This window comes from Stylophora pistillata, chromosome 8 (genome assembly GCF_964205215.1).
Source record: "Stylophora pistillata chromosome 8, jaStyPist1.2, whole genome shotgun sequence".
Lineage (NCBI taxonomy): Eukaryota > Metazoa > Cnidaria > Anthozoa > Scleractinia > Pocilloporidae > Stylophora > Stylophora pistillata.
The window spans coordinates 25,250,130-25,273,784 of NC_142526.1; the positions used below are offsets into that span (position 1 = coordinate 25,250,130).

Sequence of the window (23,655 nt, forward strand, 5' to 3'; positions counted from 1 at the left end):
AGCCGAGAAAAACAACATTTAAACCTGGAAATACGTTTGCATTTGCTGGATGGGTTCTTAGGTCTTAGTGGTCTAAAGCTGTATATTCTCGGAGCCACTAAATAATGAAAAAGACTTTATTTAGACAGGGTAGCACGTAATGTCCGTAATGATAGCCACGGGCTAAAAAAAACTTCTGGCCCTGAGTAAATCTGTTGATTACAAGTTCTAGAAATAAAACAAAAACAAAAATTCAAATGATGAAGAAATAAGAACACGCGAATTAGCCCGATCAACTGAAAAACTCAAGAAATCATTATGACTTAGAAGAGATCATATGAATCTCGATTCAGTTAAGTAATTAAAACGCATCAACCTAATTATAACCTTAAAAAAGGCTACAGAATCTGCTTCTCTAGTAGATAAGGGTATATTATTCCAGAGTCTTACAGCTGATACAGCAAATGTGCGACCTTCTCAGTTTCAGGTTACCTATCTGACAGCCGATTTTTCTGGTTTTCTAAGAGATTCGTCTCTTTTCGAGATAAAGAGATATTCGTATCAGCCTTTCTCTATTTCCAGTCTTTTATATCTCCGGGATGACTTGCCAGGCAGCATTCAGATCTTGGACCAAATTTTGCAGCGCAATCTCAAAATCACTTCTTATTTATCGCCTCTTACATAAATCTGCGGGTTTAAAATTATGCTGGATTCACTGAAAAAAAAAAGCAAAATCAAAAACGGCAAAAATGTCCTACCCTAAGTCAACGAGAGATGTTTTTCTGCTTCAGTTCAATATAGAAATGTCAGACGGAAAATGTCAAATGTAGGCTGAAACAACTCGATTTTGCAACTTCGTTCCCTCCTAGTGAAGAAAATCGCAAAAAGTAGCTCCCAACAAAAATTTCTTAATTAGAAACACAAAAATTTGTTTCTACATAGAGGAAATTCACGGCCCAATAGCATTACCCGCATTACCGTCTCGCGATTCACATCGCTCGGCCGCGCAATTTTGATTGCGAAGACTGGACACCAGTAGGTTGATGCTGCGCAAGCGCACATTTTCAGGTGGAAGCACGCCACCCAGAACAAGAGCCGAAAAAAACCTCGAGACATTTTCAATTTCGCGGTCCACCTTCCTCGTTTCTTTGTAAGATTTTGTGCTTTCCCTCGACCCGTCTTGAAAATGGCGACTCGGGCGAATGCACGATTGAAATCCTACAAGAACAAAGCCTTAGATACTGCAGAGATGAGGCGAAGGCGAGAAGAAGAAGGAGTACAACTCCGAAAGGCCAAACGGGAAGAACAAGTAAGAAAATATGTACAAAATTGCAGCGTGGTTTGTACGTGATTTTTCGATTTATGTTTTCCAAATTTTGTTTCTGGATTCTTCAATTGTTTCCGTCACGGCTTGGTGTGTTTCGTTGTAGATGTTTAAGAGAAGAAATGTTGATATGACAGGAAAATCATCTTCGCAGCCTGGTGAGCTGGAGACTCTACTCACCACAAACCACGTTGGTCAGGTAAGGAAAGCCCACAATGTGTGTCCCAATTCCTTCACAAAACCTTAGTTAAAACCTAGTTTAGTGCTTGGTGGAGAAGAACTCCTATATTTAGTCATCTGATTGTATCGACATGATTATTTGCTGAACTTATTTGTTTTAAATGTTTTAAAATTATGGGACAAAGTCACTTGTCACGTTCGTGCTTATAAGCTCCGCAATAGTTGGTATCGTTCCGGGTCGCCTTAAATCCGGAAACATTGAGCTCATGTGAGCTACAAACATATATCATTTTTCGTAAAAATTTTTTATTTACCATTTTGTCTTTAGACCAAAATGAGTAGTAATACTTCAAACAGAACTATGCTCATTTTCGTGCATTTCCTTTTATATCGCGTTTAATTGAAATTTAAAATCATTGGGATTGCACGTCATCGATAAAGAGGTTATTTATTTTCGTATTAAAACGTCTTTGTGGTGTTACATTCATAACCTGAGTGTTTTTTCTTTATGCTATTTCTCAAAATAATTTTTTCATGTAAACTAAGTATTAAATTTGTTTTTAGCTTGCATAATTCTAAATCGTCTTTCGCTTTTGATATAATTTATTAAACATTGGTGCGTTATATGTAAGTTATGAAAATCACTATAAAAGACCGAGCTTTGAAACCAACTCGTACACTTCCATATTAAAAAATGGTGACATTTGGGCTGCATCCTCTCTGTCAGAAACAATGGGTTTTTGAAGCCCACCACCCCCCTCCCCTTGGAATTTTTATCAACCTTCATGAATATGAGAATTGTTTGGGGCCATTGATGCATTACTGGATCCAAAACAAATTTTCTCAGTTTTTACCCAACTTAAGTTTTTGGGTTTGGTACATTGGTATTGGTACATTACAGGTAGCCTAATATGTAATTTTGTTCCAAAGATAATGCAGACAAGAATTAGTCACTTTAAAGCAAATAAACTTGCTTCCATTCATATTGATATTTATGAACAGTGCAAAGAGAAGTGCAAAACTTGGAATTAATGGTTAAGTTCTTTCTTGTGTTGTGTGATGTAGCATCCTTTAAAATTTAAGTTGTGAGCAGTCAAGTAGTATTAATATGTTATTCACGAACACTCAAATTTTTAGTCTCATTGCTAAGCAAGTGACAAGCCATAGTCTCAGACACTGTCAATTGTATGTTTCTTTTTCCAGGATGTTTTTTCGCCTGATGTAGTGGAAGCATTATACTCAGAAGAACAGGAGAAGCAGTTAGCAGCTATGCAAAAATTCAGAAAACTTCTATCCAAAGGTCTGTGTTATGTCATAAAGTTTTGTGTTTGCTTATGCATAGTTATGGCACTTTATAATTGTTTTTTTGTTATTAGTACAATTATTATTGTTAGTGTTATTATTGTTCTGTTATTATTATGGTTGGGGTTGCTGTTTAAAATGTTCTTACCTTTCAAACCATTAAATACCTCTTAAAACTATGTTTACACAACCCCCTTTGTCACCATACAAAATCCTCAATGAATTAACTAACAATAATGTTATTTTTTGTAACACTCACTCAGCTTTACAAGATGTACAACTGCAGGAAAATAATGATTATTTGAATAATCCTCTCAATCCAGTTTTAGCACAGTTAAATTAGGACTTAAGCATTTAAGTAAAACATGAATTCTGATTTTTTAACCTCCCTCGTTACGAAGTACTCAACCCTGTGGAAAAATTCCTAAAGATTTCTCATTCACTGGTATAGGAAATACTTTTGTGTTTGGTGCACAAATGGCTGAATTTATGTCATAAAAGCTTCAATTTCTGTTATGTGGCCTTTGCTGTAAACATGGTGCTTAACCTTATTGGCTAAGTGTTACTGAATTATTTTCCAGGAGAGAGAGTGCTTCCACTGTCATATTTTCAGCTAACTACATTATTAATGTAACTTATTTTCTTTACCTGTAGAACCCCACCCACCAATTGATGATGTAATTAGGTGTGAGGTTATTCCTAGATTTATCTACTTCTTGCAGCGAAATGACAATAGCATGTTACAGGTAGGATATCTTGCAGGCAGGGTTTTCCTTTTTAGCATAGAATGTGGTATAGGCAGGCCAAAAACATTCTACTCATCTGCCCATCTGAGACAAGTTGGTTATGATCTCAAATGACTGGATTCTTCAAAGAACTAGTTTTTTCTCTCTCCTTGTTCCCCTAGAACAGTTTTTTTTTTAGGGCAAGCAAGGTTCTTATTAGAGAAGTGGCTGATATAGCTTATGGCAAAATGAAACAAACTTAAGGTCCACAGTAAAAGGTGACCTGCTCATACAGTTTGTGTACATCTTGTCATGATGATGAATTTCATTTTAAGTAACTGTTGTAATCAATTTATTTAAAAGTTTGAAGCTGCTTGGGCACTGACAAACATTGCATCTGGGACATCGCCACAAACCCAGTGTGTAGTTCAAGCTGGAGCTGTACCTGTCTTCATTACTTTACTCGAGTCTCCACATGTTGATGTTCAGGAGCAGGTCAGTTAATCTTAACAGTGGCAATTTCACTTAGTGGCCTTTTTTTTTTTTCAGTGTTTTCTAAAATTAGGTGGCTAAGGGTATTGCCTCTCCTCTGGGGTGAGGTGATAATTCATTCTTGGTTACTCCATTTTTCCCTCAACGGTAGAATGATGTCATAGTAGGATGTCTCTTTCTATTGTTTCTTTTTATCATTGACTTTTTAGGCAGTCTGGGCTCTTGGAAATATAGCTGGAGATAGTGCAGAGTGCCGAGATTATGTTCTTAACTTAGGAATGCTACAGCCAGTTTTGGAGTAAGTTGGCACTCTTGACCCTTTGTCTTTGCTTTTTTTGTTTCTCAAAGTTATGTAGCATGTTCAAGAGAAATGTGCTCTTATCTTTTTTATTTTTAATGTGGTCAAAGTAATATTGTTTGCTGACAACTTTTATTTTTTTTGAAGGCTATTAAAACAATCACCAAGGCTGTCAATGACAAAAAACTTAGTTTGGGCCCTGTCCAATTTGTGTAGAGGAAAAAACCCACCACCAGACTTTTCAAAGGTATGCCATTTGATGTTTGATGAGGCATTTTAATCAAATTTGTTGGAAAGCTGTCTTTCCTTTTTATGTCAATGGTTATGTTGAGGCAAACTGTTACATTTGGGATTGGCCTGTGGCTGAGGGGCAGTGTTCATCCAATGAGAGGGTGAGAATTGTGGCCATGAATGACACATTGTGTAGTTGAAGGCATATGGTGTTACTGACAGAGCATATAATTGGTGCCAGTCTTATCTTTCGGGTAGACATCAGTTAGTCTGCTTTGATGGAAAGAATTCTTCTTTGGCCTGTGTTAACCATGGGGTGCCACAAGGATCTATTTTGGGTCCTCTTTTCTTTATCGTATTTATCAATGAGTTGCCACTTTACATCACAGCGCAGACAGATCTGTATGCTGATGATGGGACCATTACCTGCTTTGCCAACTATAAGTTTATGCATAACCTTGAATGTGACCTCAATAATTCTGCTGCTGAAATCCAAAACTGGGCTGTGACAAATAAACTTCCCATTAATGTGGACAAGACAAATGTAATGATCATGACAGGCAAAAGACTTGAATCCAAGTTGGATTTTCAACCATCAGTGAAGTTTAGTGATCATGAACTAGTGAGAAATGTTTCTAATGCTACTCTGTTGGGTTTGGACATTGATAGTCACCTATTGTTTAATCAACATGTTGATAAAATTTGTAACAAGCTCTCGCAGCGTATAGCGCTTCTCAGAAAAATCAGAGTTTATCTGCCTCTTAGGCAAAGATTATTATATTACAACTTGATAATTCATCCTATAATTACCTACGCTAGTGTTATCTGATCATGTTGTGATAAAGAGTCTGAACAGTATTGAAGCTGCAAAAAAGGGTGGCTATAGGGTTTTTCTGTCTGCTGATAGAGATTTGCCATCTGTACGTTTATTTAATAAGTTAAAATGGATTGCTTTTTATGAAGAAAATAAGATAAGTTGTTGTTCTTTAGTTTTAAACTTATTTAAGGTACCTTACCGAATTACTTAATTCAAAATTTACTGTTTATAATCAAGTCCACTCTAGAAATACTAGGTATGCTAAATTTAATTTAGTTTTCCCTAAGTATATACACGAGACAGAAGGTGGAAAGTCTTTCTTAGTCAGAGCATGCAGACAATGGAATAAATTACCTTTAGAATTAAGACAAAAAGGTTCTCTTCCTGCATTTAAGAAGAGTCTTTTTAATGTAATTTTTAAAGAACAGTGTAGTCTAAATTATTTTACCATTTAGCTTAATATTTACTCTTATTTTTATAATTGAGGGCCACAAGTTTATTAGCTTTTAGCTATTTAGTGCTACCCTCTATAACTAAAGTGTTTACCTACTTACTCACTTACTTGCTTACTATGGAAATGGGTTTGCTCATTCAAGAATGTCAGTGCAGTAGAGAAGACAACCTTAAAAGCAGAACACATCATCACCATTAACATTCAAATGATGTAACCACTAGAATGACAATAATCAGGACAAGAAATTGAGGGTTATAAATGCTGTTTGAAAGGGTTACTTTTAAAGACAATTTTTATGATATACAGAGGGATTTTCACTTTATTTTTTTGTTCCAGGTGTCTGCATGTCTGCCAGTGCTAGCTCGTCTTCTCTTCATTAATGATCCTGATGTTCTTGCTGATTCATGTTGGGCACTGTCATATCTGTCAGATGGTCCTAATGAGAAGATCCAAGCAGTCATAGATTCTGGTGTTTGCAGAAGATTAGTAGAGCTGTTAATGTAAGTCTTGAAAAAGTGTAACCATAAATACAATTTGTGAATGGTATTTAGGTCACGTCTTATGTCTTAGGTACAATTCAGTGAGTTCTACACCACCAGGAAATTGGTTGAATTGAAAAAAAAAAAAAAAAAAAAAAAAAAAAAAAAAATCACAACAATATAGTATTATCTTTTTCTTACAAATAAATTTAATTGATTTGGGTCACAAATTTTTCCATAAAATTTTTACTGCTGGTCATTCTATTGAGATCCAGACTGGAAGCAACTGTACTGTGAGAAACTGTGTCAATGTATTGTACCAGTGCTATAGTTTGAACTTTTTCGTGTCTTGTTTGATTTTTCTCTTTGTTTGTTGCAGGCACAACCTTAGTCATGTTGTTTCAGCAGCACTCAGGGCAGTGGGGAATATTGTAACTGGTGATGATGTGCAAACTCAGGTACGGCTTGGAACCCTTTTTTTCAATCCAATATTAGGAATCAGGATTCTTGTGTTTTACCTACTGGTACCCATACTTGCAAGCATCAGATGAGAGCAAATTTCATATAAATGTGGAAAGTAATTCAGAATTGCAATAGTCTTGCTTCCCTATGCAGAGTATGTAATATAAAAAACTTGTTCCACTCCCGCAACCAATCAGCTTATACACTGAAAACATTGGAACCTGTGGTGACCTGAGTATTTATCCTTTTTTTGTGCAACAGGTCATCTTAAACTGTAATGCTCTTCCAAGTCTATTACATCTACTCAGCAACTCAAGAGAAAGCATCAGAAAGGAGGCATGCTGGACAATATCTAACATCACAGCTGGTAACAGAGCACAGATTCAGGTAAGGTTGAGGTTGGTGAATAGGATGCTCACTGGCAAACAACAATATTTTTAGTTTTGTCAGATATTGACTAGAAGTTGATGATTCTAGATAAAGGTGCTGTAATTAATTTCTTTTAAGCTGGTATTTTAGAGTGGTAGCTTTTCAAAATTTACTTTTTTTTATTTACAGTTTGTAGTTGATGACCAGTTATTTGTTTCCCTTGCCTGCCCAGGATTGCAGGAAAAAATTGTATTGTACTTGTACTCTGCTTAAGTTGATGAGGAAATAAATTTGATCAATTGTCTTCAATTTGTCTCTTAACAGGCAGTGATTGATTCCAATATTATTCCCATGTTGGTGGAGATCCTTGCCAAGGCAGAGTTTAAAACAAGAAAAGAAGCGGCATGGGCTATAACTAATGCAACCTCTGGAGGGACAGCAGAGCAGATCAAGTCAGTTTTTGTGATTATTCTAGCTACTCTTTATTTATGAGGGCAAGGTGAATATTTCCAGGATAAAGTTGAGGAGACACATTGAACAATGTATACAACTAACTAATATCAATGTCCAGCCAGACTATATTTTTCATGATAACACAGGCAGGTTTGTATGTGTAACGAAAGCACCGGTAACATTTTTCAATGGTTACCCGAACCCTACAGGTTATTCTTGACCAGTGGTTTCAGTAACAAAATTTAATTATACTTAACCTAACTAATGAATGACAAAAAACGAAATAAACCCGGCGAAATGAACGCTTAAAAGATACCACACGGTTTGGATCTAAAGGGACACGAGACGAAGCATTACGAACATACAACGACAACTACATACCATAATGAAAATTTGCGCGCGAAAACAAAAATATATACTGATGCGAGGGGACTGAACCCTACTATATGTGGATGGACGGCTGTCCCTCAAAATTTGTTGTAACAGTTTGTGTTTTTTTTTTTTTTTTTTTTCTGGTCAGGTATCTCGTGAGTCAAGACGTTATTAGACCCCTTTGTGACTTGTTAACAGTAATGGATTCAAAGATTGTTCAAGTAGCACTCAGTGGCCTAGAGAACATCCTCAGAATTGGAAAACAGGATGCACTTCAAACAGATGGTGTCAACCAATTCGCTGTCATGGTAGAGGAGGCATACGGTAAGGAATTTCTTTCCGCTTTTGACGGTGAAATGCTGCAGTTTCTTATCACTGTGCCAGCGGATGAACTAAAATTGACAGTGAACACGTTTCTTTCTTTTATAGGGCTAGACAAGATTGAATTCCTTCAAAGTCACGACAACGAAGAAATCTACAGAAAAGCGTTCGAAATAATCGAGTATTATTTCAGTGGCGAGGACGAGGACGATAAAATTATGCCAGGCATTGATCAGAGTTCCGACCAATACCAATTTGGGACTGGCGTTGCCATGCCTCAAGGAGGTTTCCAATTGTAAACAGCGGGTTACACGATTCAACTGAGACTTGAGTTATTCCATATCCCTACTGTGGACGAAACATGCTCCTTCAGGCAATGGAGGAGTCGTTTACGACAGTCCAAGCTTCCCTGCCCCTCCCCTCCCCTCATGAAAATGCCACGCATACACTCACCTTGAGTGTACCAAGCGCGGGCGGATATGCCCATCGCGTATGAGCGAGTAGAGAGAGTGAGATACATTATGGTGCGTCCCAAAAAACAAAATTCCCACCCAACAAACCCCATAATAAAGACCCCACGGAGATTCCTGCCCCGTTAATAGAGGCGCAGTGCAACAGCGCATTGAGAGAAAGCACCCCAAGGATATTCCCCTTAATTATTGGCGAGAGCAAAGAGAGAGAACAACCGAGTGATTAGTTAATGTTAGCTTTGTTCGGTCTGCAACCAGTGCCGAAAATGAAAATGTACAGTACTCTTATTATCTTGGACACACCAAAGCCAAGGACTTGACAAATTTCGAGAGGCATTGGTGAATGGATCAAATACTGAAGCTGAATGCGATTTAGTTTGCATTCAAGGTGTTAATTAAACATTTTTAATTTAAGGCAAAGACTTGATATTAGGGTGTTGGCGTATCAGAGGTGCGAAAGTGATGCTGAAAAGGCTTGTATATACACAATAAATATTCCGAGAGTTTCTAGCTGAACTGACTTTTTGGTATTGTCACTCCATTTTCTTTTCCCCCTCACGCAGGAAAAAAGTTTCCGGTACTAATGTTGTGTATAAGTTACGTTGTCAATGTTCTCTGGGAACATGCGAACATTTTCAGACCTCTCTTACCTTTTTACGCCCTGCTGACTCGTACAAAACTACAACCTCAGACAAAACCTGTTGAGACACATTACAAAAATACCTATTTTTTGCACTCACCCTGACAAAAATAACTATTTCTGTAGCGGTATATACAAAAGCTCTATACCGCTTTACAATCTAATAAATATCTAACTAACAATCTTACTAAGACAAAATCAATTAAAAGCAAGTCTCAAAAGATGTTTTCAATCTAGATTTAAAGACGTCGTCTGATCGACTTAATGTCTAAGGGAATATCATTCCAGTGCTTTGAGGCACCGACCGAGAAGGCCCTGTCCCCAAAGCTCTTCAGGCGCACATTCGGTACTTCTAATAAATGTTTGCTAGCTGACCCAAGATTTCTTGTAGGGTCTGTTATGGGACTATAAGTTGACTTAGATACAGAGGCGCCAGACCATTGAGAGCTTTAAAAGTTGACAGTAATACTTTAAAGGTAACTCGCTGCTCCACAGGTAACCAGTTGAGCTCCTTAAGGACGGGGCGAATGTGTGCAGTCCTAGGTTGCCTAGCTACGAGGCGTGCAGCGCAGTTTTGAACGCGCTGGAGCTTCTGAATCATATACTTGGGTGACCTGAGGAGCAACGAGTTACAATTGTCCAGACGACAAATAACATAAGCATGAACGAGGGTCTTTGTGCTCTCAGAAGTCAAATATATTCTGATCTTAGCGATATTCCAAAGACAAAAATACTTACCGTCGCAAATTCAAAGATTGTTTCCCCCCTCCCCGGTAACACAAGAAATGCATGCTTGAGCTGTCAAGCCCCAACAACATTGTACCAGGGGTGGGGAGGGGGGCAAGTTTGTTCGTTTTAAAAACGATTGTTGCATGGCGGGAAATTAAAAATTGCATTGAAATGTCTCGCAGTTTTGTCCGGGGTTGTAGCTTACTGTGATGTCAGCAATACTGCGGTACTAGAGCATATTTGCTTCTCGTCTACTTCGGATAGTAGTCCTCAGCTCGCGAAAAGATTAGATAGTTCAAGTACGTGTGGTTGGCTCAAATCACAAATCTTGGATTAAACGGCCGATCAGCTCTAGAAACTAGAGGCGTGGTTGAAGAAAGATTGTAATTCACTTGAAACAAAGAGCGAACGGCGTCTCAGAATGATTCAGTTCAGGGGGCATGTAGTTATTCCTTTTCAAACTCGAATGATTGCTTACTTACTTGCTTACTTAAGGGGAACCTCTCCAAATACCATACCATGTTGATTAACAATAAACAAAGAGACAGGAGAGATGAGATAAAAGTAAATGTACAAGGAACTGACATTGATTCTATGAACAGTATCAAGTTACTAGGTGTCACTATTGACAACAAGCTTAATTTCAGTGTGCACACACAGGCAACCCAAGCTCACTACTAGAAAAGCGGATGTGACTCTTACCGTGTTGCGCAACGTTTTATATTTATAAAGGTTTGTATGGGATGTTATCGGTTTGCCTTAAAAGAGGGAAAAAATTTCTTGTTTTGAAATGAAATGGGCTTACCTTATTGCCTTGTTGTTTTCTTTGTTGATTCCTAGCGCCTCAGGCCATTTTGAAGCGTTTTCGGCGAGTTAGCGCTATGTTGGTGTTCAACTGCTAAAAGAACACCAACATAACGCTAACTCCCCGAAAACGCTTCAAAATGGCCTGAGGCGCTAGGAATCAAAAAAGAAAACAACAAGGCAATAAGGTAAGTCCATTTTATTTCAAAACAAGACATTTTTTTCTTTCCTTTAAGGCAAACCGATAACATCCCATACAAACCTTTATAAATATAAAACGTTGCGCAACACTGTAAGAGTCACGTCCGCTTTTCTAGCAGTGAGCTTGGGCTGCCTGTGGTGCACATAAATATCACGTGCAAGAAAGCTAACCAGAGGATAGGTGTACTAATGAGACTCAAAAACTTAGTGCCCACCGTTGCTAAACTACACCTTTTTAAGGCTGCTATCCTCCCGTACCTCACCTACTGCCATCTCACCTGGCATTTTTGCCGAGCAAGTGACAAGAGAAAACTTGAACGCACTCAGGAGAGGGGTTTGCGTGGAGTCTTCAGAGATAGTAAATCTACATATGAGCAATTACTTAAGAAGGCTAATTTAAAATCTCTTTATGAAAGAAGGCTACAGGATATAGCTTGTTTCATGTTTAAAGTGAGGCATAATCTGTGCCCACCGACTGTCAAAAATTTGTTTTCATTGAAAAGTTCCACTTACAACCTCAGAGGCGCAGATTTCCACATTCCTAGATTTAATACTGTTACTTATGGAAAACATTCCCTAAGATATATTGGCCCTTTGCTGTGGAATCGACTTTCAACTAACATAAAAACCTCACCTTCTCTACAATCTTTTAAAAAACAGATTTGTTTAACTAACCTTTCGTCTGAATTAGAATACGATTGTGAGAACTGTTTTATGTAGCACGTGAACAATTAGCTGGCTCAGGGAACGCCCTATGTGTTTATTTGATTTAATAATGAGTATTAAATAAGGCAGTTTAAACTTTTAGTTCTTAATGTTAATGACGTATTTAAATTTTATCAATTGTAAATAGTTAAATTAGTTTAATTTTAACTTACTGTATTGAGTTTAGGTGTCCCCTATTAGTAGAGGGTTTCTTACACTCGGCTAGATCGATTTGACACATAAATAATGTTTTTCATTCATTTATTCATTGCTTAAAGTAAGTTTTTATTTGTAATTTGTAGGAACCTAGACACATAACAAACACCACCCCTACCAGGAATAAATAAACTCTCCTCCCCTCCCTCAAATTTTAGTAGGATGTATACCCAACCATTGTAGCAGGCGAGGCTATCAGCTACCCGTGTTCAGGACGTTGCTACAAAGCGACAAACGCGTGATTGACCAATCTCACAACGTTTACAAGTGCGAGATCGAATGGAAGCTACCTCGTTGTGTAGAGTATTATCTATTCAAAGTCACGTAGTATCAGGCTATGTAGGGAACGATTCCGCCACATTTCCTCTTCAGGTTTGTAACTTATGTTTACAGAAATATGTATGGGGGTGCCCGCGGTTTAGAGACGCTAAAAGCCTATGCTCAGTTTATAACTGGACAAGCGAAACGTTTAAAACGTAGATCTTTAGTTAAAATTATGTATCGCTACCGTGGGTTTTGGTCATTTTCTCAGACATTTACGATGGGAATAATCTATACCTGTGGTAAAGGACAAATGATGAAATATGTTACCTTTCCACTTGTCCACACTTACCCTTCCCCTAGTAAACTCAAAACCTGATTAACTTACTGGCTCAGTTTCTGAGACTCTGTAACTTGGATGACTCGAGGTCTGGCCTAATGGACTCAAGATTGTGGATCAAGATGTTCAGGTTTGAGCCCCAGCTGGCAGCCAGTCATTTTGCTTTGCTCCTTGGCAAACACTTCACTCTCAAATTACACCCCCCCCCCCCAGGGATATTAATTGGTACCATGCAACAGAAACTGGGCTTAAAATGTTGTGGCTTTGTGATTGGTTAGCTAGGTTGTGAATTGAACTGTTGGAGCTCAAACTCAAGCTGGTTTTGTGTTGAAGGGTATGACACAACTAAGGATACTAGAAAAGTTTTAAGTAAACCTGAGGGAAGGCATGGGGGAAGGGAAAGGGGGCAGTAACTTGCAATAGACTGCCGTCCTAGCTTTTTGAGGTACCAGTCTTCCTGGTTGTCTCATGCCTTAGAAATTAGGATAAGTTACCGACTAGTAATAGATCAGTAAGCCTAAAAGACTCAACCTTCTAGTTTCTGTTTTTAGGTTCTTGGATTTGATGTTGATACAATCAATTCAGTTCAACTTTCTAACCACACAGGTTTGTGTGACAAACATTTTGATTCTTTTTCTCAATAGAGCTCTTACTTGTTGTGAACAAATATTTTTTTAGTGGGATACATATTGTGTTTTTTTGGGTGGGTAAATGCAGAGATGGAAAGAGGAAGATGTGTCTTTTCCTCCTAGCTTGCTGCCTATTAGTAATCTCTCTGCTCTCTTCTGTCTCTTTCAACTCCTAACCCTTTATACCTAAACATCAGTATGCATATTCTCCACACTGTTCTATATACATTTCTTAAGGTACTGACAAGGAGAATGAATTTAACAATCAAGAGCTTCTTTAGTTGGTAGCGCCATCACACTATTTCTGTCAACTGTTGTCTTCCTTATTTTCAAAGGATACGACCATGTAAAAGGGCAAGTTCTGGTTGCTAATGAACTCAAAGTCTTATTTGATGGGCTCAAGCTAAACAAATTACATCATTTCTCTCACCTTCTGACAGGTATATCATCAGTAAATTAGGAAACTATTATCATAATGGTAGTTAATTGTATAGTCCTGATCACCCAGAAAAACTAAACTACATCATCAACTTTTACTCTTGGCTTCAAACTACTTGCTGCAGAATTACAGTCATACTGTACATTATGTAATTTTGAACATGATGACTTGTTAAGATGTCAAACTAGTTACAGAGTTACAGCTTACAGTTACTTAATAAATTTAACTGGGGCAATGCAACATCAGAGTTTGTAATTTTTTTTTGACCAACCACAGGCAATGCTATACAAAATCCTTAGATGTAGTTAGTGTAGTATAATTTTTGGCCATTTTATAAATTATACATATTTTCTTTCGTCATGCCAACACTCTGATGAGTGACTTACCATGGTGAGTTAGGCTGCGAGTGAGACCCTCAGATTGACCAGATCAATCAAGACTATTTTATTGCCTTAAGTGTTTTTATAATAATTTTAATGTTTTATCCAAGGTTATGTAGGTTCAAAATCATTTTTGGAGGAGGTACTTCAAGTTGTTCATGATCTACGACAAGCAAATCCTAACCTAGTGTTTGGTATGTTTATAAGCTTTGAGCTTTCTAATTGAGGAAAAGTTCCATGCACTAACATTCAGTTTTGAATCTGGAGTTAATTTGATTATGATGTAATATCACATTTTGACATTATTTCTTTTCTTTTTTAAAGTTTGTGATCCTGTCATGGGAGATGCAGGGAAATTTGTAAGTATGAGAGAAATGATTCTGTCTGATTATTTTATAAGAAGGATGACTGAGGAGAAAATGGCCTTTGCTCTAAGTTTTACCTTCATATTCTTTTAAACTTTGCAGAGAGTTTAATCTTGATATGCTAATTCAATTTAGTTTAAAAAAAGTTGGGTTACTTATAAATGACTCATTTTTTAGTTAGGGCATATAAATCCAAAATGAAGGGCATTTCTTGGAGTTTGCTTCTAGTAATCTTATCTCCTAGGAAAATGATCCTAACTTGTTAAGAAATAAGTGGGGATTTCTTCATTCTATATCCAAGGAAACAATGAAAAAGTGTGGAAACTGTTATTTATCATAGCACTGATGTTTGAAAATAAGAAAAACAATTTGAGCCTTTGTAAATATCATGAATTTATCTTCCTTTTATATAGCAAAAATTTGTGTAAGATTCATTTTTATTTCTTATTTTCTTTTTTTGTAGTATGTTCCTGAAGAGTTGTTACCAGTCTACAGAGATCAGCTTCTTCCCTTAGCAGATATTATAACACCAAATCAGTTTGAAGCAGAGTGAGTATATTTGAAGACTTGCCTCTTTAAAAAAATAAGAGCATTCCTCTTAAAAGAATAAGAGCATTCTTGATCTTGGTTGCAGTGTAGTACCAATACAAAGTGCAAAATTTATTATGGGAGGGAAAACTGACCAGCCCTTTTGTGAAGTTCTTTTTACTTTGGGGATAACCTGCAATGAAATTTCTCTTGGTGGGGGGGGGGGGGGGGGACCACTTGCATTACAGTTTACATGTGATAAATATTGGGGGAGCATTAAGAACAGTATTAATAAATGTAGTGTAATTAATTTCCATGATTATATTTAACAGACTTCTGACTGGTATGAAGATAACCAATGAAAGCGAAGCCTTTAAGGTATAAGGGATCTTTAGTTTTTAAATACAAAACAGTTGTATTGGATTCAAACTGTGCTTTATGAAGATTTCTGCCTTCTGTTTTGTTTACAATACAATTGATTACAATTGAACATAGAACTATTCATTTAAAAAAGTGAAATGTCCAAATCAAATTTTTGTGGGTTTGATGCATGGGAGGGAAAACTGACCAGCTCTTTTGTGAAGTTCTTTTTACTTGAAATTTATAATAACAAGATTGTATATTCTAAGTTGTTTTAATTTGTTTACGTGTTTTTTGTTTTGTTCATCGTCAGGCAATGAAGATACTTCATGATAGAGGTACCGAGACTGTGGTAATTACGAGCTCAGAACTGGGAGATAGCAAAACACTAATAGCTCTTGGCAGCTCTGTCAATGGTGAGTGCTCATTGTTTCTTTTCTTAAAACTACAAGACAGTAAAGTTTTTCAAGCCTCAAACCCAGCCTCTTAGAGACCCAAAACATTTAAGAGACTTAACTTTTTCTTAGCTTTGAACTGCACAAGTGATGCAAGTTTGATGCACTTGTGAGATCTTGCTATGGAGACAGGTTGATTATAATATCATAATGGTAAAAAGATTTTCTGTGGCTTCTGCATATTGTTTTACTAATTATCACTACTTAACCATCAATTCATATCCCACGGGTCTACCATTCTTGTATCTAGACATCTTTTCAAGTGGAAAGCAAAGGCTATCAACATTTTATCTATACTAAATATAAGACCAAAACAGCTTATCATGGCTAGTAACTTCATGGTTTATTTTTCCCCCTTTCCTATTTGGAAGTGGGGGAATGGTAAAGACTTTGTATTCTGCATTCTGGGTGTACAGCAATGTTTTTAATATACCATCAACTGTATAAGAGTGCAAGTACTACCCTCAATGATCATTCATGACTCATTTACCTATTTCTCTTGAAAAAGAAGTACTAAATTTTTGTTCTAATTTTTTCAAACAAGGCAACAAAAAGTGCATTAGGATGGAAATTCCCAAAGTAGATGCCATCTTCACTGGAACAGGAGATTTGTTTGCTAGTGTCCTTCTTGCATGGCTTTATAGACATCCAGATGATCTAGCACGTGCTTGTGAGGCAACTGTATCAACAGTTCAAGCTGTGCTGAAACGGACATTAGCTCATGCACAGCGTAAGTGAAATTTTCCAATTAATACAACTGAACATATCATATGGCATGAACATTTCAGATTTTAACTTTTGCAGAATTTTTGGATTGTCTCTAAATGGCCAAAGTGAGTTTCTGGAAAAAAAAATCCCTGCAAAATTGTACAACAGCAAAACTTAACAAGAGGGCCTAAGCTGAAATGATAGCCTTTGTAAATTACAGCAAAACATTCTCATATGATTGTTTTCCTCAGTGGCTATAGACTGTAAGCTACAGATCTCTAAATTCTACCAAGGCAAATGGTTGGGTTTTCATTGGGAAACCTTATTAGCAAATCATAATTCCCTTTTTTCAGTTGCTGTCAGTAGTTGAGTAGAGCAAAACCCTCTGTTATTTTAAAGGATATGGGTTAGTTTGAGAAGGTTCATGTGCTTTATATATTTCAACTTCACTTTAATCCTTTACAACCTAGCATCAGTAAGAATACTGTTCTGTATATATTTCCCGAGGTGTTGACAAGGAGAATTTGTTTTTAAAAATCAAGAGCTTCTTTATCTGGTGATCATTTCCTTTATTCCTCTAACCCTAATGTTTGCTGCAAGGAGAAATTAGTTGCTAGTCACTCTACAGGGTCAAAGGGTTAAAAATCAGTTTGGAAGAAAAAAAAATTGCTGACAAGAAAAAGTCATCTTGAAAACCCAGATACTGAATTACAGACATCTCTAACATTTTAACATGATCATAGTTTGTTTTATAATGAATTGCCTGAGAGAAAATAGATCATCAATAGCTTATAAAGACATGGATTTCACTGATTCGTCTAACTTAAATGTCTTTACTTTTGTTCCTATTTTTACCTTTTTTTATTATGTTACTATTTTTTCATAGGACTGGCTGGTGAAGGAAACAAACCTACAGCTGGACAAATTGAACTACGACTTGTTCAAAGTCTTGATGACATTAGAAATCCAAACATAACGTTTAAAGCTCAAATAGTTTCAGATTGACTTTTTTTTTTAAGTAGAAACTACTGAAAGATTAGTTTTCCCCAAAATAAACCATTTTAATAACTTGACCAAAGTAGAGCAAAATGTGCTTTAGAATTCAAGATATTTTACATACATAATATAGCGTTAGGGACAAATTCAAAACTTATTGCTCTTGGGAGATGGGGAGGAATGAAGAATCACAAACCAGTTTACTGATGTGAAATTTTTTTGTGTGGTATAAATGTTTTTAAAGGGGTGGCAGAGTGATGGAAACAACTCTTAATTATAAATGACATGCTGTATGAAAAAAAAACTATGTATGGTATTACTTAATTATCTTAATATATTTTTTTGGACTAGTCAGACTTGTGTACACAGAACATGCTTCCTTACCTGCCCCCTTGTCTGCCACTGACTAACATACAGCATTAACTTTCTCAATTCTTACTTTCATGAAAACCACTGTTTAACCTAAAGAGATGGACATAAATAAAAACCTATTATTATTAATTTTTCTTTTGTGTCTTCATTTCACATAAGTGCATGTGTCTCCCAAAGCCTTGTGACTTTAGCTAATTTAGGGTGGTCTGGTGTCGCTGGACAAATTGTTTTGGTGTAGTTTTCATATCCAGTATTATAAGTTTTCTGGGTTTTTCACGGTCCTTTATTCGGTGATTATGATCAGAATGTGGTCTACTTTAGTATTCGTTTAAACTGGATGTGAGAGAGAGGCAGAAATTGAGCTTACAAATATCAATTTTCTGATTGGCTTCGCGTCATTTTGTGATACAGTATCCACTATTTTCAAGCCCTGACTAGGCTTTTCTACATTATGCTAGCATTTTTTCGAGCATTTTAGTGAGGCAAAAGCAATGAGCATTATTTGAGCATTTTAGTGGCATTTTCTTGGAAAATTAATTTTTTGCGAGAAAATAAAATAGAAATTAACTTTTTCCAGTCCCGCTTTTAATTCACGAAACAACCTAATACAGCTGAGTGGAGCTGGAGACTGAGGACAAGTCAGCGGTTTTACCTTTCGAGACTCAAAACGCGGCCATGGTTGTTTTCTTCATAACCTGTGTAAGTTACATGGGTCACGAAGAAAACATAAACCTGTATACACTTGTACGGAAGTGTTAACTTTCAAATTAATTTAACCGTTTGTATAATGATCATTATCCGAGCATTTTAGTTACTTTTTTGGGGAGACAGAGCATTTTAGTGGGAAAAATGGAGCATTAAGGTGGAGCATTTTAGTGGGGAAACAAAAGCATAATGTACAAAAGCCTAGCCCTGACCCTCCCTACCTCCCCCATCGCAGTTTATATCTAAGGGGTGCTTAATACAGCTTCAGCACCTTTTAAGGAGGGGGGGTCGGTATGGTCCACCATGCGTTTTACTAAGCATTAGAAAAGGTTTAGCACCACGTTTACGTGAAACGGCAAACGTCAGCTTTCCCTTTCACCTTTTTACGTAAAACAGCGAGAACCTTACAGCTTTAGCTTCACGTGAGCTCGTCACTTCGAAATGAGATGGAAGCCGTCTCATGAGTTAGTGTGAGTTCTTGCAGGTGTCTATGAAGAAGAGTGCGGTATTTGAAGGATTTTCAACATGAAACTTCATCGGCCCTCGGCACTTACAGGAAATAATGTTGGTGTACTTTTTTCCGACAAATAACTTCTACGCGGTGAGATATAGGGAAAAAAGTCTTGTAGACACAGTAAACGCGAAACAGCTTACCTTAATTTTCATATACGCCGGCAAAGTGCGACCGGCAAAGGTAGAAAATGGCGGGAAAATCGTAGTCACGTGGTCACTCTTGCCGCTCACGTTTCTGGCGCTAAATCTAAATCTATTTACTGATTTGCCTAACAGGAAAATTTTCTGCCAGGAAGTGTCTTCGTTTTTGGTTGGATTTGTAGACAACATTTGGTTTATCTTTCCATTGAACAAATTTCGGTATCAATTTCCCAATTTTCTCGGATAGGTAGCAACTGGTAATTTTTTCAACATTGTTAGAATAGTACTCTGCTTAATGAAGACCGACCCTATTTTGAATCAAGCAAAGCGAAGACAAATAAAAACTTGCAAAACTTGTCAAAACTTCCCGGTATGAAATGTATCTTAGTCATGTCTGCGACAAGTGTCCTAGTCTTCTGATTATTCAGCCTCTTTTTTACGCCGAAAAAAAGCTAGGTAATCGTTAAAGGAAACGACGCCTACAACTCTACGTGCCTTTCGTCCGGAAAGAGATCGTCAAGAAGTTTCAAATTGTTTGAAATGCTGACGTTGCATGAAGAAGAATGCGTGACTGATAACTATGCTTAAAATTCGCTTTGTCATCCTTAGAGCGCACTGCATGTCGGGTCAAGGCTATCTGGAATATAAACAAATCCGTGCACGGTCGTTAATAACGTGTCGACAGACGTCAAAGTTTATATGTCCGTTGTTATTAGTAGTGTTCCACTTGGATCTTAAGACGCAAGACAAAATGGTTGTCGCCCGAGGTGTTACTCGTGTTGAAAAGTCCCGACAGATGAGGGAAGGCGGTGGATTTTTAGTTCGAAGACCTGTCGGAGATCGCATCGATCAATGTGACCCGTTCCTAATGTTGGATCATTTAGGACCGGTGGTTTACGGACCAGGTGAGGCTGTAGGAGCTCCTGATCATCCTCATCGTGGATTTGAGACCGTTACTTATCTTATTGACGGTGAGACACGTTCTCTTGTTTTTTCGCTTTTATTTTTGTTTCTTGCTTTTTTCAAAATGAGAAAAAGAAAGAGCGCGGTTGATCGAATTATCGCGTCGAATTAACCTGTCAAATTACGTACTAGGTGTTAAAGCTTTTAATCTCTCCGAGAAATTGACCAAAAATGAGTACACATTGCTTATCTTAGCAGATACGTCGGTAAACTCGAGATCTGTACCTCAATATAAAATTATGTCGAAGAGGAAGAAGACCAATTTGTTTCGATGATTTATTTAGTATTAGCATTTTCGGAAGCTTCACGTATACGCAATAATTAAATATTTTTTTCTTACTTCCAACCAAATATTTGGATATTACTTCAAATGGTCAGAGTAAGCAAAGGGAAACTGTTTATTTTATTTTATGTTTTTGCTTCGTTTTCCTCAAGCAAAAGCATTGAGAGCGAATTTGCCAACCTTGTGTACGTTATGATGACAGCGGGGGGTCCATAAGTAGGTGGGTTGATGGAGGAGCGTGACGTATTATTGATTGGTTTGGTTTTGTGCAAGTTCTCCCGCTGTCCAACCTCGTAAAAATGTTCCAAATTCTGGTCATACCCAGAAAGTGTGTGTGAAGAAATTTGTAGCACCTCGTGAAGAAGCCATGATGCTGAAATCCAGTTTATTATTTCAAACTTTTATTCATTATTTGGAATTATTCAGGTAAGCCTTAAGAGTGTTCAACACCTAATTTCCTCCAACAATAATACTGCTGAACCATGTATCGAGAAGGTAGGAGGAATCAAGGGAATGATCAGTGACCTAGTAAGAAGCTTTGATTGTTAAGCAAAATCTCCTTTGTCAGTACTAAGGGAAATGTATCCCTATCATGAGAAGAATATGGAGAATATGAATATTGATGTTAGGGTGTAAAGGGTTAACCTGAATCATGTCTTTTTGTGTAAAGGAGAGATGAAACACCAGGACAGTGCTGGAAATAATGGTGTTTTAAAAGAAGGCTGGGTTCAGTGGATGACAGCAGGATCTGGTGTTGTCCACAGTGAAATGCCATCTGATGAATTTCTGAAGAGAGGTGGAAGATCAGAGGGCTTTCAACTCTGGGTAAACTTGCCGGCAAAAGAGAAGATGATCAAACCAAGGTACCAGGACACTGATGCTAAGAAAATTCCTGTGGTCAGCAGCCCAGGTATGATTTGATCTTGTAAGGTTTTCCTTGTATCCTCAAGAATCTTCAACACTTTTCTGTTAAAACCATTGAATCATTTAAGGGGGTAATTTTTTATTGTAAAGAATCATTTTTTTTTTCAACTTGACTGGTTCCTAAGCTTTAATTGACATTATAACAAAATTTCCTTTTTCTTTTGTTTAGAGACTTCGTCAGTATTCCTGTTTTTCACTTTCAATACAGTTTGAGTGGTTTCAAGTTTTCCATTGTGGTTTCAGTGCCTCCCTTGTTGTCAGTTTTAGGATAATTTGACCCTTCTCTCTTTTTATAGCAAACTACTTGTTCACATGTAAGTACATTTAGCAAACTTATAATGCAAGGACATTTGGTTAGAATGAAGGAGGAGAAAAACTGTGTTGAATGCAGCCAAGAGCAACTTATGACTCAAAGTAGGTCAAATTTTCATCATCTCTTACATCCCTTTTGCCAGATGGGAAAACCAAGGTGAAAGTTATTGCAGGGGAAAGCTTGGGAGCCAAAGCTGTTATAGACACACGAACACCAATAATGTTCTTGGACATTCATGTACAGGCTGGTGGATCATTTGTTCAGGACATTCCTGAGAAGTATAATGGATTTGCTTATGTTTGGAGAGGGGCTGGTTCATTCACTGACGAAAGAGTCTCTGTGGAGATGGGAATGGTAAGAAATCATTGCCAAAATTATCTTAAGCATTTATATCCCTAGCTGAGAGTAAAACAAAGAAGAGAAAATTAACCAATCCACAAATTGATATCTCCACAATTTCATTATGCCACATGATAATTTGCTTTCCTCTTACTCTCATGAGATTTCACCCACCTTTCTTGGGTTTGGTTGAAGTTTATAAGTTTAAAACATTCAAAGAGACTTGAATTTTGTTCATGAAGGAAACTCACTTTTCTTTTCTCTCTCCCTTTTTTTTTTTTTTTTTTTTTTTTTTTTTTTTTTTTTTTAGGTGGGTGTGCTTGGAAAAGGAAACACTTTTCAGATAAATGCAAATCCCAATGAAGACATCCATGTACTCTTGATTGCAGGGGTACCAATAAATGAACCCATTGCCAGGCATGGACCATTTGTTATGAACAAATGGGAGGAGATAGAGCAAGCTTTTAGGGACTACCAATCTGGCAAACTTGGTTCCATTGAGGGATCTGAAGAACGTTATGCCCAGACACAGAATGCAGTCAGTAAACAGAAACAGACAGGAACATGGAAGAAAAAATAAATTTGCATCAAGAGTTCAGCTGGCCTGAAACTCAATACAATAATTTTTCTGAACTGGTTCTTTAAAGAAGTTGTCATAATTTGTTCATCTTGAAAAATCAACTTTTAATTTTTTCAACTTCATCAACAATTGCAGTCTATTTTAATTTCTGATATAATTTTTTTGACAGATATTTATTTGTTAGCACCTTCAAACGAATACCTCTCACCTCCTTCCCCCATGAATAGGTAAATAATAAAATCTGTTCGACAAGTCAATTAGCAGAACTTATTTAAGGATATATAATTAGTATCACTCAAGAATTTTGGATTTTGTTTCATCTCTCTGTGAAAGACAAACATATTGCATCATAAGTTAAGTTTCTCGAATGTGTTGGTGACTGCACAAGGTCAATTTGATAAAATCAAAGTTGTAACATTTTTCTTTACCTGCTCGTGGTTGTTATAAATTTATTGAGGAATATTTATATTTACATCAGTTTTTTACTAAGAAAAAAAAGATTGTACTTTAAAACACTGTAATCCTTCCATCAAACTTGCCCCTTCTTTGAGCAATGTAATCTTTCTTACCTCACTTCCCTATCGACAGGCCCTCTAATTCTCTGTTTCAAAAGAAAAATTAACCCCGATTGAAATAAGTTGAGAGACTTCAGTTTCTTGATCAGCTTAGTTAGTCAGTGATGTCTCTGATTTTATTTAGCTTAGGGTCTTGTTAAAGAGATTTCTTCCAAGACATTTTTGTAGGTGCGTCGTATAGTTTTGGGCCAGTGTTCTTAAATGCAAATAAAAAGTATGAAAACTCAGATTTACAGTATCTTTGACACAGTTGAGGAATGCCTCCACTGGCCATTGATGATCTTGAGGGAATTGGCACTCAGGAGCTTCATACATTAGTGATAATTTCCTTAATGTCTTTGACCTTAATATTTAATTCAAGGGTGATAATATAAAGAGTCACTCATGAAGGTTAAAAGGAAAAGCACCTCACTCTTCTGAGTGATAATTGCCTCAAAAAGGACTGTTCTCAGCTACAGTGACA

At 37.0% G+C, this 23,655-nt stretch overlaps 3 protein-coding genes across 4 annotated transcripts; all 3 read left to right on the forward strand.

Annotated features, from left to right (window-relative positions):
- The first annotated feature begins 1,056 nt into the window (after positions 1-1,056).
- LOC111334697 (importin subunit alpha-7) lies at positions 1,057-9,238 on the forward strand. The gene is made up of 13 exons (XM_022940517.2): positions 1,057-1,288; positions 1,410-1,502; positions 2,687-2,783; positions 3,440-3,531; positions 3,874-4,005; positions 4,212-4,300; positions 4,448-4,547; positions 6,139-6,302; positions 6,661-6,739; positions 7,005-7,130; positions 7,437-7,564; positions 8,086-8,261; positions 8,367-9,238. The coding sequence occupies exons 1-13, from the start codon at positions 1,166-1,168 to the stop codon at positions 8,555-8,557; spliced, it is 1,590 nt and encodes a 529-aa protein (XP_022796252.1). The 5' UTR covers positions 1,057-1,165; the 3' UTR covers positions 8,558-9,238.
- Positions 9,239-12,205: 2,967 nt separating this feature from the next.
- Positions 12,206-17,985, forward strand: LOC111347270 (pyridoxal kinase). The gene is made up of 10 exons (XM_022954535.2): positions 12,206-12,395; positions 13,176-13,230; positions 13,589-13,693; positions 14,183-14,266; positions 14,397-14,431; positions 14,901-14,986; positions 15,298-15,343; positions 15,639-15,741; positions 16,325-16,510; positions 17,375-17,985. The coding sequence occupies exons 1-10, from the start codon at positions 12,303-12,305 to the stop codon at positions 17,491-17,493; spliced, it is 912 nt and encodes a 303-aa protein (XP_022810270.1). The 5' UTR covers positions 12,206-12,302; the 3' UTR covers positions 17,494-17,985.
- Positions 17,986-19,834: 1,849 nt separating this feature from the next.
- LOC111334253 (uncharacterized) lies at positions 19,835-23,419 on the forward strand. 2 transcript variants are annotated; one of them, XM_022939948.2, is made up of 4 exons: positions 19,835-20,186; positions 21,132-21,371; positions 21,841-22,052; positions 22,348-23,419. In XM_022939948.2, the coding sequence occupies exons 1-4, from the start codon at positions 19,835-19,837 to the stop codon at positions 22,615-22,617; spliced, it is 1,074 nt and encodes a 357-aa protein (XP_022795683.2). In that variant the 3' UTR covers positions 22,618-23,419. The 2 variants fall into 2 exon arrangements, with proteins under 2 accessions (XP_022795683.2, XP_088587043.1); XM_088730917.1 differs by having other exon boundaries at positions 19,841-20,120.
- Positions 23,420-23,655: the final 236 nt, after the last annotated feature.

Coding starts and splice junctions, on each gene's coding strand:
- LOC111334697 (XM_022940517.2), top strand. CDS start 1,166: ATGGCGACTCGGGCGAATGCACGATTGAAATCCTACAAGAACAAAGCC. Junction 2,784..3,439: donor CAGAAAACTTCTATCCAAAG/GTCTGTGTTATG, acceptor CTTTACCTGTAG/AACCCCACCCACCAATTGAT. Junction 8,262..8,366: donor CATGGTAGAGGAGGCATACG/GTAAGGAATTTC, acceptor TTTCTTTTATAG/GGCTAGACAAGATTGAATTC.
- LOC111347270 (XM_022954535.2), top strand. CDS start 12,303: ATGGAAGCTACCTCGTTGTGTAGAGTATTATCTATTCAAAGTCACGTA. Junction 13,231..13,588: donor TCAACTTTCTAACCACACAG/GTTTGTGTGACA, acceptor TTATTTTCAAAG/GATACGACCATGTAAAAGGG. Junction 13,694..14,182: donor TTTCTCTCACCTTCTGACAG/GTATATCATCAG, acceptor GTTTTATCCAAG/GTTATGTAGGTTCAAAATCA.
- LOC111334253 (XM_022939948.2), top strand. CDS start 19,835: ATGTCGGGTCAAGGCTATCTGGAATATAAACAAATCCGTGCACGGTCG. Junction 21,372..21,840: donor TCCTGTGGTCAGCAGCCCAG/GTATGATTTGAT, acceptor CCCTTTTGCCAG/ATGGGAAAACCAAGGTGAAA. Junction 22,053..22,347: donor TCTCTGTGGAGATGGGAATG/GTAAGAAATCAT, acceptor TTTTTTTTTTAG/GTGGGTGTGCTTGGAAAAGG.